Source organism: Rhinoraja longicauda, chromosome 19 (genome assembly GCF_053455715.1).
Source record: "Rhinoraja longicauda isolate Sanriku21f chromosome 19, sRhiLon1.1, whole genome shotgun sequence".
NCBI classification, from domain to species: domain Eukaryota; kingdom Metazoa; phylum Chordata; class Chondrichthyes; order Rajiformes; family Arhynchobatidae; genus Rhinoraja; species Rhinoraja longicauda.
In genome coordinates, this window is record NC_135971.1 from 1,117,335 (window position 1) to 1,138,205 (window position 20,871).

Genomic DNA, 20,871 nt, shown 5'->3' on the forward strand with positions numbered 1-20,871 from the left:
TCAGCCCTTGGCAACTTGGTTGCAAGTGTGAACCCACACTAAAGCTGGAGAATCAGCACCTGGTATTTCAACCCAGCCGCATGGATACTAAATTCTCCAATTTCAAGTAATCCACCGCAAACACCGTCTCTCTTTCCCCTGCCACGGACCCCTCCCCAGATGTACACATTCCCCTACCATCTCGCACCACCTCACTCACCATGCTCCGTTTCCTACCCGCTCTTTTCCCACACCGTGCCACACACTTGCATTGATCCGTCTTATTTTCCCTCTCGGCTTCCCATCTACCTACATCCCTACCTCTGTCCACATTTCACTCGTCCGGCACATCGTCTTTGCCCCGTTTACATCAATTACTTTTGTAACTTTTTCTACCTTTCTGCAAATCACTCACCCCCATCTCTATTCACATCACTCGCCAGATTTTTCTCTAACCAATTTCTCTATTTCAGCTTTCTAGACCCGACCGCAGTCAGTCCGCATCGGGGTCCCGATCCGATGATAGTCTCTCTTCTCTCTCCGCAGATGCTGCTTGATAACCGGAGATCCTCCAGCATTGTATTTACCATAGGCTTGTGGCTTGCTGTCATCGGTCGGGGTGATGGGTATGAGTCAGCCAGTAGTGTTACATTTTTGATGGTTCCGTATTTCGAGGATTCTGTCGCCCCTTTATGGGAAGAATGTGGAAGCTTTGGAGAGGTCGAAGAAGATACTTACCAGAATGTTGCCTGGCTTAACGATTATTAGCTATACGGAGAAATTGAACTAAGTTGCAATAGTTTCTCTGGAACGTAGGTTGGCGGGGAAATCAGGTAGAAGTGCTTTGAATTATGAGAAATAGATCAGCCATCTTCCTCTTCAACTCCATATTCATATTTCCTCCCTGGGAAGTGGCCTCTGACGTTCTTACATATCTATATTTCTCATACCTTTATATATATACCAGAGCATTGCTGTAGAGCATAGATTTAATGTGAGATTGACAATGTTTTAAGGAATGTGTGCGGGGCAGGTACTTTTTACACAGAGTGACGTTTGCATCTGGAACACGCTGCCAGTGCTGGCAGTGGAACCAGTTAAAATACTGGCATGTAAAAGGCTTTCAGAATAGTATAGGTATTGCCATATTCTCTATGTTTTCAATGTATTATAATCTATATTGACAATGAGTGTCTTCGCCGCACCCAGCCGCGACATTCATATTGGCCCATTCGTCTCCACCTCTCTGCTGCTGAAGTCTGTCTCCGTTTCTTGTTTCCTCGTTCTATGAAGGGTCACTGACCTGAGTCCGCAATAGTTTCTCGTTTGTCCACGGATTATCTGTCCTGCTGGGTGATTCCAGCCTGGTCTGTGACTCTGTAAAGTTCCTCAGCTTTACAGAATTTAAGATGTCCAAGCCGAAGAATCTGACTGATGGGACTGTCCTGACAGCGGGAAACAAATCGAGTCGCGACCGTCCACTTCTTTCCCAAAGGAAATGTTAAATTAATTTAGCGTGTATTTAATTCAAACAAACATATATGTTTCACGTCACCATTTTATCCATTGGAACACTTCTTAGTCATACACATTGGCACTGAGCTTATTTCAAGTTTTGCACGCGGATTTCTCGGAACAAGCCTTGGTCGATAGCAATAACTCTCTGCACAATATCGTCCATCGTTAAACAGTGAGCTTGTACTTCGGTTTGAATATTATTTTGTGAATCAAAGGCATAGCAATTGCTCCGATGGCCCGCCCGTCACCCATAACAATTGACTTGGAAGAGACATGGCGCTTTGAGCGCTCAGTGTAACAAGGAGCTCGTTATCTGCAGAACCTTCTCTGGATCCGCAGATCAGGCTTTCTGTCTCATTAACAGGAGACCCACAAACGAGGATGAAACCACTCATTGCTTCAGCTGTTAAGTTTTTGGAGGCCTTGTAGGGCTAGGACATTAATGACGGTAAGTTGGGTTCCTTCCAACTGTGTATGAAGTGTCCACCACATTTGCAAGGAAACAGAATGGCAACAACGTAGTTTGATAAGGAGACTCATAAAAGCATGGAGGGTATTAAATTGCACATAGAATATAAGATCAGGAAGCCATAAATTCAAGTACATATACAAATCTGCAGGACATCTTGTCGGCGCCGGCTGTTTAAACGGATCTTATACGTATTTCATCCAGCAAAAAAAATGTTGAGCCTGTTGCGCTCTTCACGGTTTACAATCACCAATTCTATTCCATCCTCCGCATATCTGCGACAGGGAAGAAAAGCCGAAGCAGCCAGCGAAACAAAATAAAAGGCCGGACAAAACCAGCGCCTGAGGTGCCACCTCTGGAGGGGACGGGCAGACGACACCATGTCGGGGCACTTCGTCATACTGAGAGTGTAGTTCGAGAAACCTGGAACAGAGAACAGGAGGTGGGCCAATGCCCGACAACGATAGGCGGATGTATATGTGGGACCGATGAGTAGAGACGCGGACAATGGTGAGAGATGTAAAGAAAACAAAGGCTGTCAAATAAGGAGGAACATTGTGCAATGGAATGTAAACCGCAGCGAGGGATATGGTGGAAGTGGACGTTAGGAGAGGGAGTAGTTGGGATATGCAAGGGAAGTGGGGAACCCGTGGAATGGATATATGCGGACGGAGGAGGGGTAAGTAGCAGAGTGACAAGGCAGAGGGAGAAATATTTGCGCAACAGTATGGGGGAGGGGTAAGATAGGGTGTAGGGGATATTACTTCAACGGACTTGTGGTATTCCTTGGCGCACAGAGGGCAAGTCCTCAGCGAATTGGTGAAAGCGACGCCCTCTGCGGTTGAAAAGTGGACTCGCATGGAGGGATTCCATGGTCTTGTTTTAGCAGAGCGGGGAGATGAACCTCCACGACCCAGGCCGCACAGCAGGATGTCATGTTACAACTTTGTAAAACAAAGTCACATTTGTAATACTGGGTGGAATCGCGGAATGCGCAACCGTCAGAGGTTGCAGGCGGACTAGGATGCTACCTGAAGTGGTGACTGCCGTCTGCGAGTACAGGCGGGGCATGTGCGTTTAGAACCAGAGATGAACCAGGAGGGGGGTTCTGTTTGAAGTTTACAAACCTACGAGGGCCGTAGCGAGACTAGAGACGTGAGAAACGTATCGCCTTCGCATAGATTGCCATAATCGGAGCGCAGGCGTTTCAGATGACGGGTAAGAGGGTGATGAGCAAGGGTTATGCCACCTAGTATTAGCATCAGATCTAGAACGCATTGCGTGCGTTGGTGATGGATGCAGCCACTGTCAGCACTTGAAAAAAACATTAAGATGAACCTTTGAAATGTAATGACAAGAACGGCTACCATCCGAGTGATGGGACAACTGAGGAATGCCGATAGGTACATAATGAATGGCGAAGACACCGTGGACAGAAAGTCCTGCCCTTCTACTGCGTGTCTCTGTGATCTTGAATCAAACTCGTTCAGAAGAATATATGGGCAAGAACGTCAACCTACAATGTTTGTTGACCAGAGACATTAATCACGACAGCTCTGTGGCGTTTAGATTCGTTGGCTCTGTGGCTTTCAGGTTATGCAACAAAATTAGAGTGAGGTGCAGATTTTAATAGCGCGGAAGGGGCGAGAGGCGGTGTTCCGGCCGTTGCTTGCTAGGAAAGAGTTGCAAAAAAAATGATAACAGGGCAACTGAAACCAGGCGAGATGTTTCATCCGGTTTGGCGCGTTCCAATCATGTTCAGCTATATCCTGTGAAACGTGCGAATTAAATCCCCATTAACCATTCATCTGCCCACCTGCCCAACATGTCAAGATCTTGTTGCAATTTTGACAACCATCTTCGCCACTTTAGTGTCATCTGCAAACTTATTAATTATGCCTTGTCTGTTCTCATCCAAATCATTGATATAGATAACAAACAGCAATGGGACCAGCACCGAACCCTGGAGCACCCGCTACTCACCGGCCTCCAGTCCGAAAAACAACGTTCCACCGTCACCTTCTGCTTCCTTCCATGAAACCAATGTTCTATCTATTCGGCTAGATGTCTTTTGTTCCCAAGCCATGCAGCCTTTCGGAGCAGCCTGCCACACGCACCTTCTCAAACTCCTTGCTCAAATCCATATATACGTCGCCCTCAGCTCTGTCCTCAACAACCTTTTGCTGAGATCTTCAAAAGCGAACGGGAAACTACAGGGAACTTGATCAATTACCTTGTTTAATTCTCGTTTATATAGAACACTTCAGGATACGTGTCAATCACACAAAGCCCAACTATTCACCTGCAAAGAATAAACTCACTGAAACCGCCAAGTAACTGGAAAAGATACTTCACGTTGGTGGAACTTGTAGCGCTGCTGGCAAGTAACTGCGGAGCCCCTGTTTCAATCCGGACACGTAGTGATGATAGTGTGGTTTCAACCCTCTCCCTGAGACCTCTTGGATTCCACCAGTCTCCCCAGAGTTCCTCTGACATTTGAAAGACTTCGGTGTTGTTCGGCTGATTTGACTGTTTAAAATGTGTCGATAAGTGTACCAGCTGGAGAAGCTAATGGGAACGCGGGGCACATTGAAACGAATGTTGTCTGTAGGTTCTTGTCCAATGGCGGGATATATAGGGGTCGGGGCTGTGAACACATTATGTGACTCTATGATTTAGATTTGAGTGAAGCGCGCAGTTGAAAATAAGCCATGGAATAAATGTTTTCAAAATGAGTGCTAAGACTTTGCTTGTCATTGGCAGTAATACCCCAGAATCCAAGACAGTTGGTGGGAATGCAGGAGAATAAAAGTAAATTAGTGTCAAACGGATTAAATAGGTCGACTGCACGGGTCTGATTTCCGGCTGTTTGCGTCTGCAACGCTTGTTTGCCACCCAAGACAAATAAGGGCGGCAATTAGTTTAAACCAGTCCCATTCAAGCCAAACCCACGAGAACACAAACTGGTGTCTCCGGCATTGGAAACTGGTGTCTCCGGTGTTTTCATTGTCATCAACTGGATTGTTCACTAATGGAGGAGAATATTAGGCGGTATTAAATTATGAGTGTAATAAGTTATGTTTGCATGCACGGGGCCGACCTTTCCAATGAATTATTTCATATTTTTATTGATTTCATATTTCAGATACAGCGCCGAAACAGGCCTTTTCGGTCCACCAAGTCCGCACCGCCCAGTGATCCCCGCACACTAACACTATCCTACACACACTAGGGACAATTTTTAATTTTTTAAAAAACATTTTACCCAGTCAATTAACCTACATACCTGTACGTCTTTGGAGTGTGGGAGGAAACCGAAGATCTCGGAGAAAACCCACGCAGGTCACGGGGAGAGTTTCGTTTTGAAACCAAACACATTCCATTGGTATTTCCCTGATGACGATTTGGAATGACAACTCATCCCTTCAAACAATCTATGGCGTCACCGATTCAAGGCGAAATTAAATGTGGATAGAAAATTGGCTTCATGGAAGGAAGCATAAGGTAATGGCGGAAGCTTGCTTCTCGGACTGGAGGCCTGTGATTAGCGATGTGCCTCAGGGTCGGTGCTGGGCCATTACTGTTTGTCATCTATATCAATGATTTGGATGCGAACATCAAGTTAGCAAGTTTGCTGATAGTACAAAAGAGAATGGTTGTAGAAAGATTGCAACAGGATCTTCAGTTCAGTTCCGTTTAGTTTATTGTCACGTGTACGGCCGTATAGTAAAAAGCTTTTGTTGCGTGCTAACCAGTCAGCAGAAAGACAATGCATGATTACAATCGATCAAATTACAGTGTATACATACTGTACATGATAAGGGAATAACGTTTAATGCAAAGTAAAGCTAGCAAAGTCCGATAAGTCTTAATTGATTGGTCAGGTGGGCTGGGGAAAGGTTAATGGAATTTAATACATAGAAATGTGAGGTGTTGCCTTTTCGGAAGTCTAACATGGCCAGAGCTTACACAGTGAATGGTAGGGCTCTGGGGAATGTTGTGAAGCGGATGGGTTTAGGGGTGCAGGTGCATGGTTCTCGAAGGTGCCATCGCGGGTAGACCGGGTAGTCGAAGTGGCTTTTGGCACAATACCCTTCATCGATCAGACAATTGAGTATAGAAGTTGAGAGGTGATGTTGCAGTTGTCCAAGTCGTGAGTGAGGCAGCATTTAGAGTACTTGTTGTGATCTGGGCACCTTGTAATAGGAAAGACGTTGTCTAGCTGGAAAGGTATAGAGAAGATTTACAAGTGGTTGCCAGGACTAGAGGGTGTGAGCTACAGGGGGCGATTGAGTAGGATGAGACTCTATTCCTTCGAGCGCAGGAGGATAAGGGGTATCATCATATCATATCATATATATACAGCCGGAAACAGGCCTTTTCGGCCCACCAAGTCCGTGCCGCCCAGTGATCCCCGTACATTAACACTATCCTACACCCACTAGGGACAATTTTTACATTTACCCAGCCAATTAACCTACATACCTGTACGTCTTTGGAGTGTGGGAGGAAACCGAAGATCTCGGAGAAAACCCACGCAGGTCACGGGGAGAACGTACAAACTCCTTACAGTGCAGCACCCGTAGTCAGGATCGAACCTGAGTCTCCGGCGCTGCATTCGCTGTAAAGCAGCAACTCTACCGCTGCGCTACCGTGCCGCTCATATTTTTATGGAGGTCTATAAAATCATGACAGGAATAGATAGGACAGATGAACAAAGTCCCTTGCCCAGAGTCGGTGAATGAAAGATCAGAGAACATAATTTTACAGTGAAGGTAAAACCATTTAATAGAAATCTAAGGGGTACCTTGTCACACAAAGTGTGGTTGTGTTGGACAAGCTGCCAGAGGAGGTAGTTGAGGCAGGGATTTTCGCAACGTTTCACAAACATTGGGAAAGGACAGGACAGGACAGATTTAATGGGATGTGGACCAAACACGGGCAGGTGGGACTAGTGTAATTGGGACATATTGCCCGGTGAGGGTTAGTTGGGCCGAAGTGTCTGTTTCCACGCTGCATTACTCTATAACTATGTCTGTTAGCCACTACTGGCTGGGACTTAAGGAATAATCTCGTGCGTCAGTCAGTGTTAAAAATTATTTCAAATATCAATGGAGATAACGTTTAACTTTAAAAATGTTGTCCGACTAAGTATTTGAATCTCGGTGTAGGAGTTGTCATTGTTGAGACAATGTAAATCAGTGACTGGGCATTTAAAGAACCGCTGATGATTGAGCTGTGGACGTCGCTGGGCTAAAAATCACAAGGAACACACTCTTGAATGTGCCTCGTGTCATTAATGTTGGAAGTTTTGCATGTACAAATAGCGGTGGCGAAAGCAAAGGTTTAAAAAAATACAGGGTGCCAAACATAATGTAGATATTTAGGTTTTGATTTAACTTTGACAGATAAAGTCCAATCGGCTGAGGCTGGGAGATGAGCGGTTTGCAGAAATCGCGATGAGGATTTGTTTTCTCCGAAGTGCCTGAACAATTGTTCTGCCTTGTGGAGCTTCACCTGAATAACCACGTGGTACTTGCTTCACAATATTATGCAACTCTGTGAAAAAATAGGTTTGCTCAGGGACTGTGATCAGCATGAAACTAATGGCACCCAACGGTCCCGCAGGGATAATCACTTTCCTTCAAATAAGGGAACCTTTCCAATGATCCATTCCGTAATCAAAAAAGGAGTTAACCTAGATGCCATTGGAGGAAAACAGTGACAAGGAGATGGAAGAATTTCAGATTGTTGTAGTCATATACGAGATCCAAAAGATATACTACCCGATCCTGGCTATTCTCGGTGTTCCACGTAAGTAACGATAGCTCTCGTTTACGCTGTGCATATTTGAGAATCTGGCTATATGTCTCTCGAAACTGCCTCTTTTAATTTCAAGTTCAGTGATTGCACTCTGCCGCGGGATTATTAATGCGCGAACCATTCTTTCTGTGACTGTCATTTTGAACATCGTATTTTGCAGGATTAAACGCAGAGTGATCGGTAAATTCCCGGTGTTTGCACTGGTTAATATCGAGCATAGTCACGTTGTATTGTGTTCATTCATGCCCCATTGTCCGGTTCTAGCTGAATTGATGGAACATACAAAGTCATAGTGGACGGTGGGAATGCTAAATGTTAAAGGAAACACATTAGTAAGTGGGGCAGCAGGTGTGCCGGTTAATGTTTCAATTCAGTGCCCGTCCACTGGGTGATTTCCTGGCTTACATGTTCACAGCAGGATCGGGTGAATTGTGGAGAGCGTATAGAACTGCAGACCCAATGTGAATGATTAAACACCTCGAACCTAATCATGTTCCTGTCGAAATCATCCCAGTCTCTTTTTGCGTCAACTGACCTTCTCTGTGGTTACCGTGGGATTAAAATCTGCGTTCCAGATATAATTTCTTGTTTGCCGTTTAGTTCGATTGAGTGATTTCTAAAACTTAATTTAAACAGAAAGTTCGACTGCACTGTGGGATGCACTTCACAGTGCTAGGAGAACCGGCTTTGTTCCCTCTCTATATGATCTCTGTGTAACTTGGCAAGTGCGCAATCATTTGATATGCACTACTCCTTCCTCATTTGCAACTTTACTCCAAGATCAAAGATACAAGAAATCACACATTCCCTTCAGATAACAAGTCAAAGATAGGCATCATCTGGGTGAATTGCAAAATGGAACTTAATCAATACTTACCAACTGCATGGTAAACACCAATCTGATTCACGCCAATGTAATTTTGGATTCCTGTCTAATACTGAACCACATGTCAGGGGTGATCTACACGCATTCACACAGCATAAACGGACAGCGTTGTTGCTACGGATAATAATAATAATAATAATAATAATAATAATAATAATAATAATAATAATAATAATAATAATAATAATAATAATAATAATAATAATAATAATAATAATAATAATAATAATAATAATAATAATAATAATAATAATAATAATAATAATAATAATAATAATAATAATAATAATAATAATAATAATAATAATAATAATAATAATAATAATAATAATAATAATAATAATAATAATAATAATAATAATAATAATAATAATAATAATCCTTTATTCGTCCCTCAAAGAGGAAATTTGCAAGGTTGCAGCAGCAAAGTGGATGGCAAAAATAAATAAGCATTCATTAAAAAATAAAATAACGATAATGATCTTCATTTACTGGTCTGCTAGGAGCAGTGCTGATTGTTTGATATCTCTCCTTCACACACTTGGGGTGAAGACGTCTGTCACTGAAGGAGCTGCTCAGCGCAGTGACTGCATTATATTGCGCAGTGCATTACCCATGTCGTATTATTAAGCCTTATTCGTTAAGACTCATAACGTTGTTCTTTGCTTTCGGAATTACACAGATGCAATGGTGAATTGCTAATGATCTTCATCGAATTAAAGTGTGCTTGTTCACGACGCTTAACTCATGTAAACCACATAGTGCGGAGGTTGCAAGCATATTGCGCTGGTAATATGTTCATTCTTTTTGCCTCACAGTGAACCTGGTGACAATTGTGGTATTGTGTCGAGGAAAGTGTGGTCTCTCCAGCTGTGTCACCCGCTACCTGGTGGCCATGGCAGCGGCGGATCTATTGGTCATTATCTTTGACCTGATATTGAGGCAGATTCCGATTGCTCATCACATAATGTTTGTGAAGTTCATCCCCCTGTGTAATATCCACGCCGTCCTGCTTTACACAATGACCGACTGTTCTGTGTGGTTCACCGTCTCCTTCACCTTTGATCGGTTTATTGCCATCTGTTGCCAAAAGCTGAAGCATAGATATTGCACCGAGAAAGCAGCGGCTGTGGTTCTGGGCACTGTGAGTGCACTGAGCAGTGCAAAGAATGTTTTCTGGTATTTTATGTACACACCTTGGTACAGATTGGCGAATACTCCCTGGTTTTGTTACACGGATGTCCGTGTTATGTTTTCAATGACCTGGACAACTATTGAGTCTCTTCATTACATTCTCACCCCCTGTGTCCCGTTTGTATTGATTCTGCTGCTCAATACTTTAACGGCCAGACATATTTTGGTGGTCAGCAGAGCCCGCAGGAGACTCCGTGACCAGAAAAGTGCGAAGGGCCCCAGTGATCCCGAAATGGAGAATCGAAGGAAATCCGTGATATTGTTGTTAGTTATTTCCGGAAATTTCATTTTGTTATGGGCGGTATTTACATTCTATTTAATATGGAAACGAATATGGAATTTGGGATATTTCATTTTTTTCCTTCCTAACTTTGTATCGGAAATAGGATTTATGTTGCAGCTGCTCAGTTCTTGCACAAACACGTGCATCTATGCAGTAACACAGACGAAGTTTAGAGAGCAGTATTTGACTGCGTTAACATATCCGCTTACTCGACTGGTCAGATTAATTAAACACTGAAGAATGATGAAGGCTGAGACGTTTAAAGTGCTACACTCAATGGTTAGAATCGTAGATTTAAAGAGAGATGCAGCAGGCTGGATGCAGTAGATGAGGTTAGTGGAGGTGCATGTTGTTAATTCGAACTAATTGTGGACTGTTGATGAGGATGTATAGGATTGTGTTGCATAGGGATGAGCACACAGATGCAATGGTGAATTGCTAATGATCTTCATCGAATCAAAGTGTGCTTGTTCACGACGCTTATCTCATGTCAACCACATAGTGCGGAGGTTGCAAGCATGTTGCGCTGGTAATATGTTCATTCATTTTGCCTCACAGTGAACCTGGTGACAATTGTGGTCGTGTGTCGAGGAATATGTCCCTGAGCTTGTTCACATGAGCAGGTTCGGAGGGAATACCAATGATCAATGCCGAGCTGTAATCGATGAACATGAAGTAGAGAAGAATGATGGGGGAAATCGTCACATTCAACTAATGTGAATTCAACTAAAAGGTCAGTTAGGAGAATATATAAACAATATTAGGACATGTTTAGATTACTAGGCCTAGTTGGCTGGAGTAAACCTAAACATAGGACAGATCATGAGAAAAGTGGAGTGGTTTCTGACACCCATTTTCCAGATAATCGGGTGATTCGGTAAACGGAAGGTTCGAAGTAACCCCCGCAGATGTAAAACAAGAATGAAAGACTACAAGGAAACTTTGATCACTCATGACATATTTCAAGAATATAAAATCTTCACGTAACCATTGTGTTGTGAGCGGTTGAAAAAACTGTAGGTGCTGTGAGGCAGTAAACCCAAAGTTTTGAATCCTCTTAGTGTTTCCCAATATGTACTGTTAAGTTCATGAATAAACAGATTTGTGTGGGAATCGCACCACGTCCTTACGAAGTTTTGTTCGGTGCTCTCCCGATCTGAACAATGATTACAGGTGCGACAGAGTACCGCGTGAAGCCAGATTCAGCTACAGATCAGACACACAAGTAGGATGATGTTAATATTCAGGGTTCGCTGGTCGTTGCGGACTCGGTGGGCCGATAGGCCTGTTTCCACGCTGTATCTCTAAACTAGAAATTAAAAATCACAGAAATAAATTGGTATTTAAGAATATTGTAATTAGCGTACACTAGGAATTTTAAATCGATTATTTCGGAATTGGTGTTTCATAGATATTGTTTTTTGTTAACAACAATGCATTTCCAAAGAGTGTATTCATGTTGGTCAAGAACTTTGAATGACTGATTTTTAGTTTTTGAGTTCTCCTGCAAAAGCTTGCTTTGATGTATTCACAATGTTTGTCTTGTAAAATGTAAATAAACAGGCAGGATTCTGCTCTAAAAAGAATGCAAATGTTTATGGTGCTTGAAATTCAGCGTGTGTCAGGTGAAAACCAAATGCGGGTCCATGCAATACTACGCTCGTCGATTCCGTCCGATCCAAAATGCTTTTGAGGTAAATATTCTAAAATAAAAAAAGATAAATTGAAAGATTCCCGAGCCTGGACACCAAATGATCCCAAGGGTAAATGTATTACGAGTTGTGAACAATTTGCCTATCAGCGTATGGCAATAGCAGACATACTATTCTCTATTTCAGACGTAAACAAGCAGCGAGTGGGAGATATATAATTTACCATGAGTTAGGCAATGTTGGAATAGGATTAAAGTCATTTGCAAGTGGATCCGTTAACATTAAGGAAATGAAACAGGGCATTCTGAACCTTCCCCTATTGATAAGAGAGAAAAGTATAAAACTGTTTTTGGTGTATTTAATTACGGAAGCAATTCTGTGGAAAGTTAATTTGAATTGGCCAAACGTCCGAAGGATCTCTCTAGGAGAACGAAACGAGAATAAAGCTCAATATGGTGAGAGCACGCGTGCGAATTTGCAAATGTCAAGTAAGGCCGCCAAAATCTCAAGCTTTGCGGCTCACAAATACTACGAAACCCTTTCATTTGTACTGTGATATTGAAAGACGTTGCTCGCCGTCAAAAGTAACATAAAAGTATGGAAGCAATGAGGCCGGTTGCTTACTGTTCAACTGAGCAATGTCCTGTGGTGGCTGGGGTGCATTGATGTGCTCAAGCTCTCGACTGTGCTATATGGTCATTGTAAGTATCAGAACATATCACACTGAGTGGGAGCATAATTTTACTATCTCTCCATAATACAGTGTGCCTCAGAGGTGCAGGTGAGTTAATGGCAGTATCGGATAGTTGATGTGCAGTCGGGAGAATGTGCATTGCCTATTGACAAATATATGCAGGTAAATTTCACTGGACCCTTGACCTAGTCTCTAAATTAAAGGTGCTGTTAAGTTTTTTTTTTTACCACTTTACCGCTGGGTGATGCCATTCCCATGCTGTAGCGTCGTTGCAAAAGGCCCATGGATCCTAGAAAAATAAACAATACCGAGATGGGGGAGTCCCTCTTCATAAAGATTCTAACTGAGGAACGCATTTTGCAGGGGAGGGTAGGTTGTAACTTGTTATGATGAAACGGCAACTTCACATTCACCACCACCCACAGCGTACTGGATTAGCGGAGCGAATGAACAGGACATTTAAGAATAGTATAATTAAAGTCTTGACCCAGATGAGACAGGGATAGGTTCAGTTATTACTGGCCATTGTCATAGACTCATAGTGATAGAGAGTATATCATCGTAGAGCGTGGAATCAGGCCCTACGGCCCAACATGTTCAAACCGACAAACATGTCCCATCTCCACTAGTTCCCACCTGCCCGCGCATGCCCCATAACGACTTAAACCTATCCTACCCATGTACTTGTCCAAATGCCTCATAAAATTTATGATAGTGCCTGCCTCAACGATTTCCTACGGCAGCACATGTGATATATCCATAACCTTTGTATATAAAATTTATCCCTCAAGTTCCCGTTGAATTTCTCCCCCTTACTTGAAACCTTTGTCTTCTGGTACTCGATTCCCCCACGCTGTGCAAATTAGCCTGCGCATTTACCCGATCAATTCCTCTCATAACATTTGGCTCTTCTATAAGATCACGCCACCCTCCTGCGCTCCGTGGAATAAAATCGTCGACTGCTCAACCTCTTCCTGTTGGTACTTGGGTCCAAGCAACATATTCGTAAATATCGTCTGCACCTTTTCCAGCTAGACAATAACTCTCCCATAACAGGGTAAACAAAACCTATTGTTTATGTATAGGTTAGGCCGCATAACATCCATAGTAAATACTCCGACTGTTTAACGCCGGTGCCGAAAGCCTTCTTGAACACAAAATCTACCTGTAAAGCCACCTTCAAGGAAACGTGCGCCAACACTAATATATTCTTTTGCCTTTCAGAACTCCACGGAGCCCTGACATTCATTGTGTTGGGCATGCTCTTAATAGACTGCCCAACGTACAACACATCGCACTTTTATATATTAACTCCATCAACTATTCCTCAGCCTAGTTTCGTAACCGATGAAGATCCTGCTTCAATGTTATCCAACCATCTTCACTATCTCCAATGCCACACACTTTAGCTTCATCTGTACGCTGGCTAATCAAGCCTTGTACGTTCCCATCCGGAACATTGATAGTGCTTTCAGAAACTATTCACGCCCCTTCACTTTTTCCACATTTTGCTACGTTGCAGCCTTATTTTAAAATAGATTAAATTCATTTTTTATCATCAATCTACACACAATACCCCATAATTTTAAAAAAAACGAAAACAAGTTTAGAATTTTTTGCAAAGTAATTAAAAGTTGAGGATGTAATAAGGAAAATGAACAAGGGAGAGCCAGTGGATGTAGTGCATCTGGACTTTCAGAAAGCCTCCAACACAGGAGATTAGTGGGCAAAATTAGAGCACATGGTATTGGGGGTAGGGTATTGACATGGATTGAAAATTGGTTGGCAGACACGAAACAAAGAGTAGGGATTAACGGGTCCCTTTCAGAATGGCAGGCAGTGACTAATGGGGTGCCGCAAAGCTCAGTGCTGGGACCGCAGCTATTTACAATATACATTAGTGATTTAGATGAAGGAATAAAAAGTAACATTAGCAAATTTACAGATGACACAAAGCTGAGCTGCAATGTGAACTGTGAAGAGGGTGCTATAAGGATGCAGGGTGACTTGGACAGGTTGAGGGAGTGGGCAGATGCATGGCAGACGCTATATAATGCGGATAAATGTGGCGGTTTCCACTTTGGTGGCAAGAACACGAAAGCACACTATTATCTGAATGGTGTCCGGTCAGGAAAACGGGAAGTACAAGGAGAATTGGGTGCCCTTGTTCATCAGTGACTGAAAGTACGCATGCAGGTAGAGCAGGCAGTGAAGAAAGCTAATGGCATGTTGGCCTTCATAAGGAGAGGAGCAAAGAGCTCCTTCTGCAGTTGTACAGGGCCCTGTTGAGACCACACCAGGAGAATGGTGTGCAGTTTTGATCTCCTAATTTGAGGAAGGACATTTTTGCTATTGAGTGAGTGCAGCGTAGGTTCACGAGGTTAATTCCCGGGATGGCAGGACTGCCATATGATGAAAGAATGTAGCGACTGGGCTTGTATTCACTGGAATTTAGAAGGATGAGAGGGGATCTCTAATCATTTAAAATTATTAAGGGATTGGACACGATAGATGCAAAAAAACATGTTCCCGATGTATTTCACTCGTCCGGTTCTTTCTTTATGCAAATCGTCTTTACCCCGTTTACATCAATTGCTTTTGTAAGTTATTCTACCGTTCTGCAAATCATTCATCCCCATCTTTATTCACTGATGACCCGCCAAGTTTTTCTCTCCCCAATCTCTCTTTCAGCTTCCAAGACCCGACCCCAGTCAGTCAGCATCGGGGTCCCGACCTGAGGTTAGTCTCACTTCTCTCTCCGCAGATGCCGCTTGATAACCGGAGTTCCTCCAGCATTTTATTTACCACAGGCGGGTGGCTTGCTTTCATCGGTCGGTGTAATGAGCATGAGTCGGCAAGTAATGTTACAGCTTTGATGACTCCGCATTTCGAGGATTCTGTCGCCCCATTATGGGAATAATGTGGAAGCTTTGGAGAGGTCGAAGTAGATATTTACCAGAATGTTGCCTGGCTTAGCGATTATTGGCTGTTGGGGGAAATTGAAGGAAGTTGCATTAGTTTCTCTGGAACGTAGGTTGGCGGGGAAATCAGGTAGAAATACCTTGAATGATGAGAAATAGATCAGACAATCAGAGCCATCTTCCTCTTCATATCCATATTCATATTTCCTCCCTGGGAAGTGGCCTCTAACTTTCTTACATATCCATATTTCTCATAATTTTATATTTATACCAGAGCATAGCTGGAGAGCAGAGATTTAATAATAATAATAATAATAATGCATTTTATTTATATAGCGCTTTTCATTTACTCATAGACGCTTTACAGAGATTTTGAGAACATTGGGAAATGAATAAATAGATAAATAAGTAAATAAATAAATGAACAGAGAAAGGAGACAGAAGGTGAGGTGACCTTCAGTGGTTGAAGGCAGTGCTGAACAGGTGAGATTTCAGCGATGTTTTGAATGTGTTGAGTGTGGAGGAGTCTCTAACGGTTTGGGGTAGTGAGTTCCATAGGGTGGGAGCAGCGATGGAGAAAGCCCTGTCCCCCCAGGATCTGAGTTTGGTCCGGATGTGGGGGGATAGGAGATTGGCAGCGGCAGAGCGGAGGGTGCAGGTGGGAGTGTGCCCGTGGAGGAGGTCGGTCAGGTAGGATGGACCCAGGTTATGGAGGGCTTTGTAGGTTATGAGGAGGATTTTGTACTGGATTCTCTGGGGGATGGGGAGCCATTGGAGTTTATAAAGGACGGGGGTGATATGGTCACGGATCGAGGTGTGTGTGAGTAGACGGGCAGCGGAGTTTTGAATGTAAGAGTTTTTAATGTGAGATTGACAATGTTCCAAGAAATGTGTGCGGGGCAGGTACATTTTGCACGGAGGGACGTTTGCATGTGGAACACGCTGCCAGTGCTGGCAGTGGAACCAGTTACTACACTGGCATGTAAAAGGCTTTTAGATGACATATGTTCTATGTATTCAATGTATTATAATCTTCTAAACTGCCACAATGAGTCTTTTGGTCTCACCCAGCCGGCGACGTTCCTATTGTACGGCCCATTTGTCTCCACCACTCTGCTGCTGAAGTCTGGCTCCATGTCTTCTTTCCTCGTTCTATGAAGGATCACTGACCTGAGTCTGCAATAGTTTCTCGTTCGTCCACGGATTATCTGTCCTGCTGGGTGATTCCAGCTTGGTCTGTGTCTCTGTTAAGTTCCTTAGCTTTACATTATTTAAGATGTTCAAGCTGAAGAATCTGACTGATGGGACTGTCCTGACAGCGGGAAACAAATCGAGGTGCGACCGTCCACTTCTTTCCCAAAGGAAATGTTAAATTAATTTATCGTGTATTTAATTCAAACAAACATATATGTTTCACGTCACCATTTAATCCATTGGAACACTTCTTAGTCATACACATTGGCACTGAGCTTATTTCAAGTTTTGCACGCGGATTTCTCGGAACAAGCCTGGGTCGATAGCAATAGCTCTCTGCACAATATGGCCCTTCGTTAAACAGTGAGCTTGTACTTCGGTTTGAATAGTATTTTGTGAATCAAAGGCATTAAATTGCACATAGAATATAAGATTAGGGAGCCATAAATTCAAGTACATATACAAATCTGCAGGACATCTTGTCGGCGCCGGCTGTTTAAACGGATCTTATACGTATTTCATCCAGCAAAAAAAATGTTGAGCCTGTTGCGCTCTTCACGGTTTACAATCGCCAATTCTATTCCATCCTCCGCATATCTGCGACAGGGAAGAAAAGCCGAAGCAGCCAGCGAAACAAAATAAAAGGCCGGACAAAACCAGCGCCTGAGGTGCCACCTCTGGAGGGGACGGGCAGACGACACCATGTCGGGGCACTTCTTCATACTGAGAGTGTAGTTCGAGAAACCTGGAACAGAGAACAGGAGGTTGGCCAATGCCCGGCAACGATAGGCGGATGTATATGTGGGACCGATGAGTAGAGACGCGGACAATGGTGAGAGATGTAAAGAAAACAAAAATGTCAAATAAGGAGGAACGTTGTGCAATGGAATGTAAACCGCAGCGAGGGATATGGTGGAAGTGGACGTTAGGAGAGGGAGTAGTTGGGATATGCAAGGGGAGTGGGGAACCCGGGGAATGGATATATGCGGACGGAGGAGGGGTAAGTAGCAGAGTGACAAGGCAGAGGGAGAAATATTTGCGCAACAGTATGGGGGAGGGGTAAGATAGGGTGTAGGGGATATTACTTCAACGGACTTGTGGTATTCCTTGGCGCACAGAGGGCAAGTCCTCAGCGAATTGGTGAAAGCGACGCCCCCTACGGTTGAAAAGTAGACTCGCATGGAGGGATTCCATGGTCTTGTTTTAGCAGAGCGGGGAGATGAGTCTCCGCGACCCAGGCCGCACAGCAGGATGTCACGTTACAACTTTGTAAAACAAAGTCATATTTGTAATACTGGGTGGAATCGCGGAATGCGCAACCGTCAGAGGTTGCAGGCGGACTAGGATGCTACCTGAAGTGGTGACTGCCGTCTGCGAGTACAGGCGGGGCATGTGCGTTTAGAACCAGAGATGAACCAGGAGTGGGGTTCTGTTCGAAGTTCACGAAGTGATGAGGGCCGTAGCGAGACTTCTTGACTTGGATGAAGGGATTAAAAGTACCATTAGCAAATTTGCAGATGATACAATGCTGGGTGGCAGTGTGAATTATGAGGAAGATGCTATGATGTTGCAGGGTGACTTGGACAGGTAGTGTGAGTGGGCGGATGCATGGCAGATGCAGTTTAATGTGGATAAGTGTGAGGTTATCCACTTTGGTGGTAAGAATAGGAAGGCAGATTATTATCTGAATGGTGTCAAGTTAGGAAAAGGGGACGTACAACGTGATGTGGGTGTCCTAGTGCATCAGTCACTGAAAGGAAGCATGCAGGTACAGCAGGCAGTGAAGAAAGCCAATGGAATGTTGGCCTTCATAACAAGAGGAGTTGGGTATAGGAGCAAAGAGGTCCTCCTGCAGTTGTACAGGGCCCTAGTGAGACCGCACCTGGAGTACTGTGTGCAGTATTGGTCTCCAAATTTGAGGATGGATATTCTTGCTATTGAGGGCGTGCAGCGTAGGTTTACTAGGTTAATTCCCGGAATGGCGGGACTGTCATATGTTGAAAGACTGGAGCGACTAGGCTTGTACACACTGGAATGTAGACGGATGAGAGGGATCTTATCGAAACGTATAAGATTATTAAGGGGTTGGACACATTAGAGGCAGGAAACATGTTCCCAATGTTGGGGGAGTCCTGAACCAAGGGCCACAGTTTAAGAATAAGGGGTAGGCCATTTAGAACAGAGATGAGGAATAACTTTTTCAGTCAGAGAGTTGTAAATCTGTGGAATTCTCTGCCTCAGAGGGCAGTGGAGGCCAATTCTCTGAATGCATTCAAGAGAGAGCTAGATAGACCTTTTAAGGATAGCGTAGTCAGGGGGTATGGGGAGAAGGCAGGAACGGGGTACTGATTGGGAATGATCAGCCATGATCACATTGAATGGCGGTGCTGGCTCGAAGGGCCGAATGGCCTACTCCTGCACCTATTGTGTATTGTCTATTGTCTATTACCCCCCCCCCCCACCCCTCGGTCATGGCTGACCATGAGTGATGCATCCTAGTTGGCTGCTTGCTCCACATCTCGGCTAGAGCAGCGTCGCTTGTGGCTGAAGAGACCAATGCGGGAATGGCAGTCTGTCGCCAAAGGTGACATTTGCTCGTGGTCTCCGGTCTGTTGAAGTCGCTACTCTCCTTTCTGCGTGTCCGCTTGTCTGCCGCTGCGTTAATCAGTTTATCTTCCTCCGTTGAAGAGATGTTTGGTTCGGTTTACCTCTCCACCTCATACGGTCAGCTGCAAGGCTCTCCCAGGACTCCGTGTCAATGTTGAGCGCCTTCAAATCTCCTTTGCAGGCATCCTTGCAACGTGGCTGGGGGCGGCCGATGGTTCTCCTCCCAGATGTCAGCTCTCCATGGAGGACGTCCTTTGGAATATGGCCATCCAACATGCTGTGGACTTGGCCCAGCTAACGCAGTCTGCGCTGCTTGAGTAGAGTGTACATACTCGGAAGGCCAGCGCGGGACTGAATCTCGGCGTGAGGTGCAGATTTTAATAGCGCGGAAGGGGCGAGAGGCGGTGTTCCGGCCGTTGCTTGCTGGGAAAGAGTTGCAAGAAAATAAAAACAGTGGAACTGAAACCATGCGAGACGTTTCATCCGGTTTGGCGCGCTCCAATCATGCTCAGCTATTTCCTATGAAACGAGCGAATGAAATCCCCATTAACCATTCATCAGCCCACTCGCCCAACATGTCAAAATCCTGTTGCAATTTTGACAACCATCTTCGCCACTTTAGTTTTTCTGCAAACTTATTAATTATGCCTTGTCTGTTCGCATCCAATTCATTGATATAGATAACAAACAGCAATGGGCCCAGCACCGAACCCTGGAGCACCCACTACTCACCGGCCTCCAGTTTGAAAAACAAGGTTCTACCGTCACCTTCTGCTTCCTTCCATGAAACCAATTTTCTATCCATTCGGCTAGATGTCTTTTGTTCCCATGCCATGCAGCCTTATGGAGCAGGCTGCCACACGTACCTTCTCAAGCAAACATTCTGGCAGGCAGGTTTGCTAGTGCGACACCTGTGGCTTTAAACTAAGTAGTGGGGGGGAGGGGTTAACAAATTGTGAATATGAAGATGAGGTTAAAGGGAATACAGGAGATATTGCAGAAGACTCTCGGAAGAATGGGAACAGAAGTTCTAGAGGGGAAAAGAGATTAAGGGCAGGGTCATTTGTGACCGATGTGAGAGGGGAGGTAAATACAGAAGTTAAAGTGTTGTACTTAAATGCGCGTAGTATAAAAAATAAAGTGGATGAGCTTGAGGCTCAGTTAGTCATGGGCAAGTATGATGTTGTAGGGATCACTGAGACATGGCTACAAGAGGACCAGGACTGGGAACTGAATATTCAGGGGTACACAACGTATAGAAAAGACAGACAGGTGGGCAGAGGGGGTGGGGTTGCTCTGCTGGTAAGGAATGATATTCATTCCCGTGCAAGGGGTGACATAGAAACAGGAGATGTTGAATCAGTATGGATAGAAATGAGGAATTGTAAGGGTAAAAAGACCCTAATGGGAGTTATCTATAGGCCCCCAAACAGTAGCCTCGACATAGGGTGCAAGTTGAATCAGGAGATAAAATTGGCGTGTCACAAATGTAATGCTACGGTGGTTATGGGAGATTTCAACATGCAGGTAGACTGGGAAAATCAGGTTGGAAATTGACCCCAGGAAAGAGAGTTTGTAGAGTGCGTTCGAGATGGATTCTTAGAACAGCTTGTACTGGAGCCTACCAGGGAGAAGGCAATTCTGGATTTAG

At 44.2% G+C, this 20,871-nt stretch overlaps 1 protein-coding gene across 1 annotated transcript; it reads left to right on the forward strand.

The window, feature by feature from the left end:
* The first annotated feature begins 7,668 nt into the window (after positions 1-7,668).
* LOC144602574 (putative G-protein coupled receptor 139) lies at positions 7,669-10,389 on the forward strand. Its single transcript, XM_078415703.1, has 2 exons — positions 7,669-7,780; positions 9,494-10,389. The coding sequence occupies exons 1-2, from the start codon at positions 7,669-7,671 to the stop codon at positions 10,387-10,389; spliced, it is 1,008 nt and encodes a 335-aa protein (XP_078271829.1).
* The last annotated feature ends 10,482 nt before the right edge of the window (positions 10,390-20,871 follow it).

Bases quoted from the DNA above. Each gene is read 5' to 3' on its own strand.
- LOC144602574 (XM_078415703.1), top strand. From the start codon at position 7,669: ATGCCATTGGAGGAAAACAGTGACAAGGAGATGGAAGAATTTCAGATT. The intron at 7,781-9,493 runs GTAAGTAACGAT...TTTGCCTCACAG, and splicing joins GGCTATTCTCGGTGTTCCAC to TGAACCTGGTGACAATTGTG.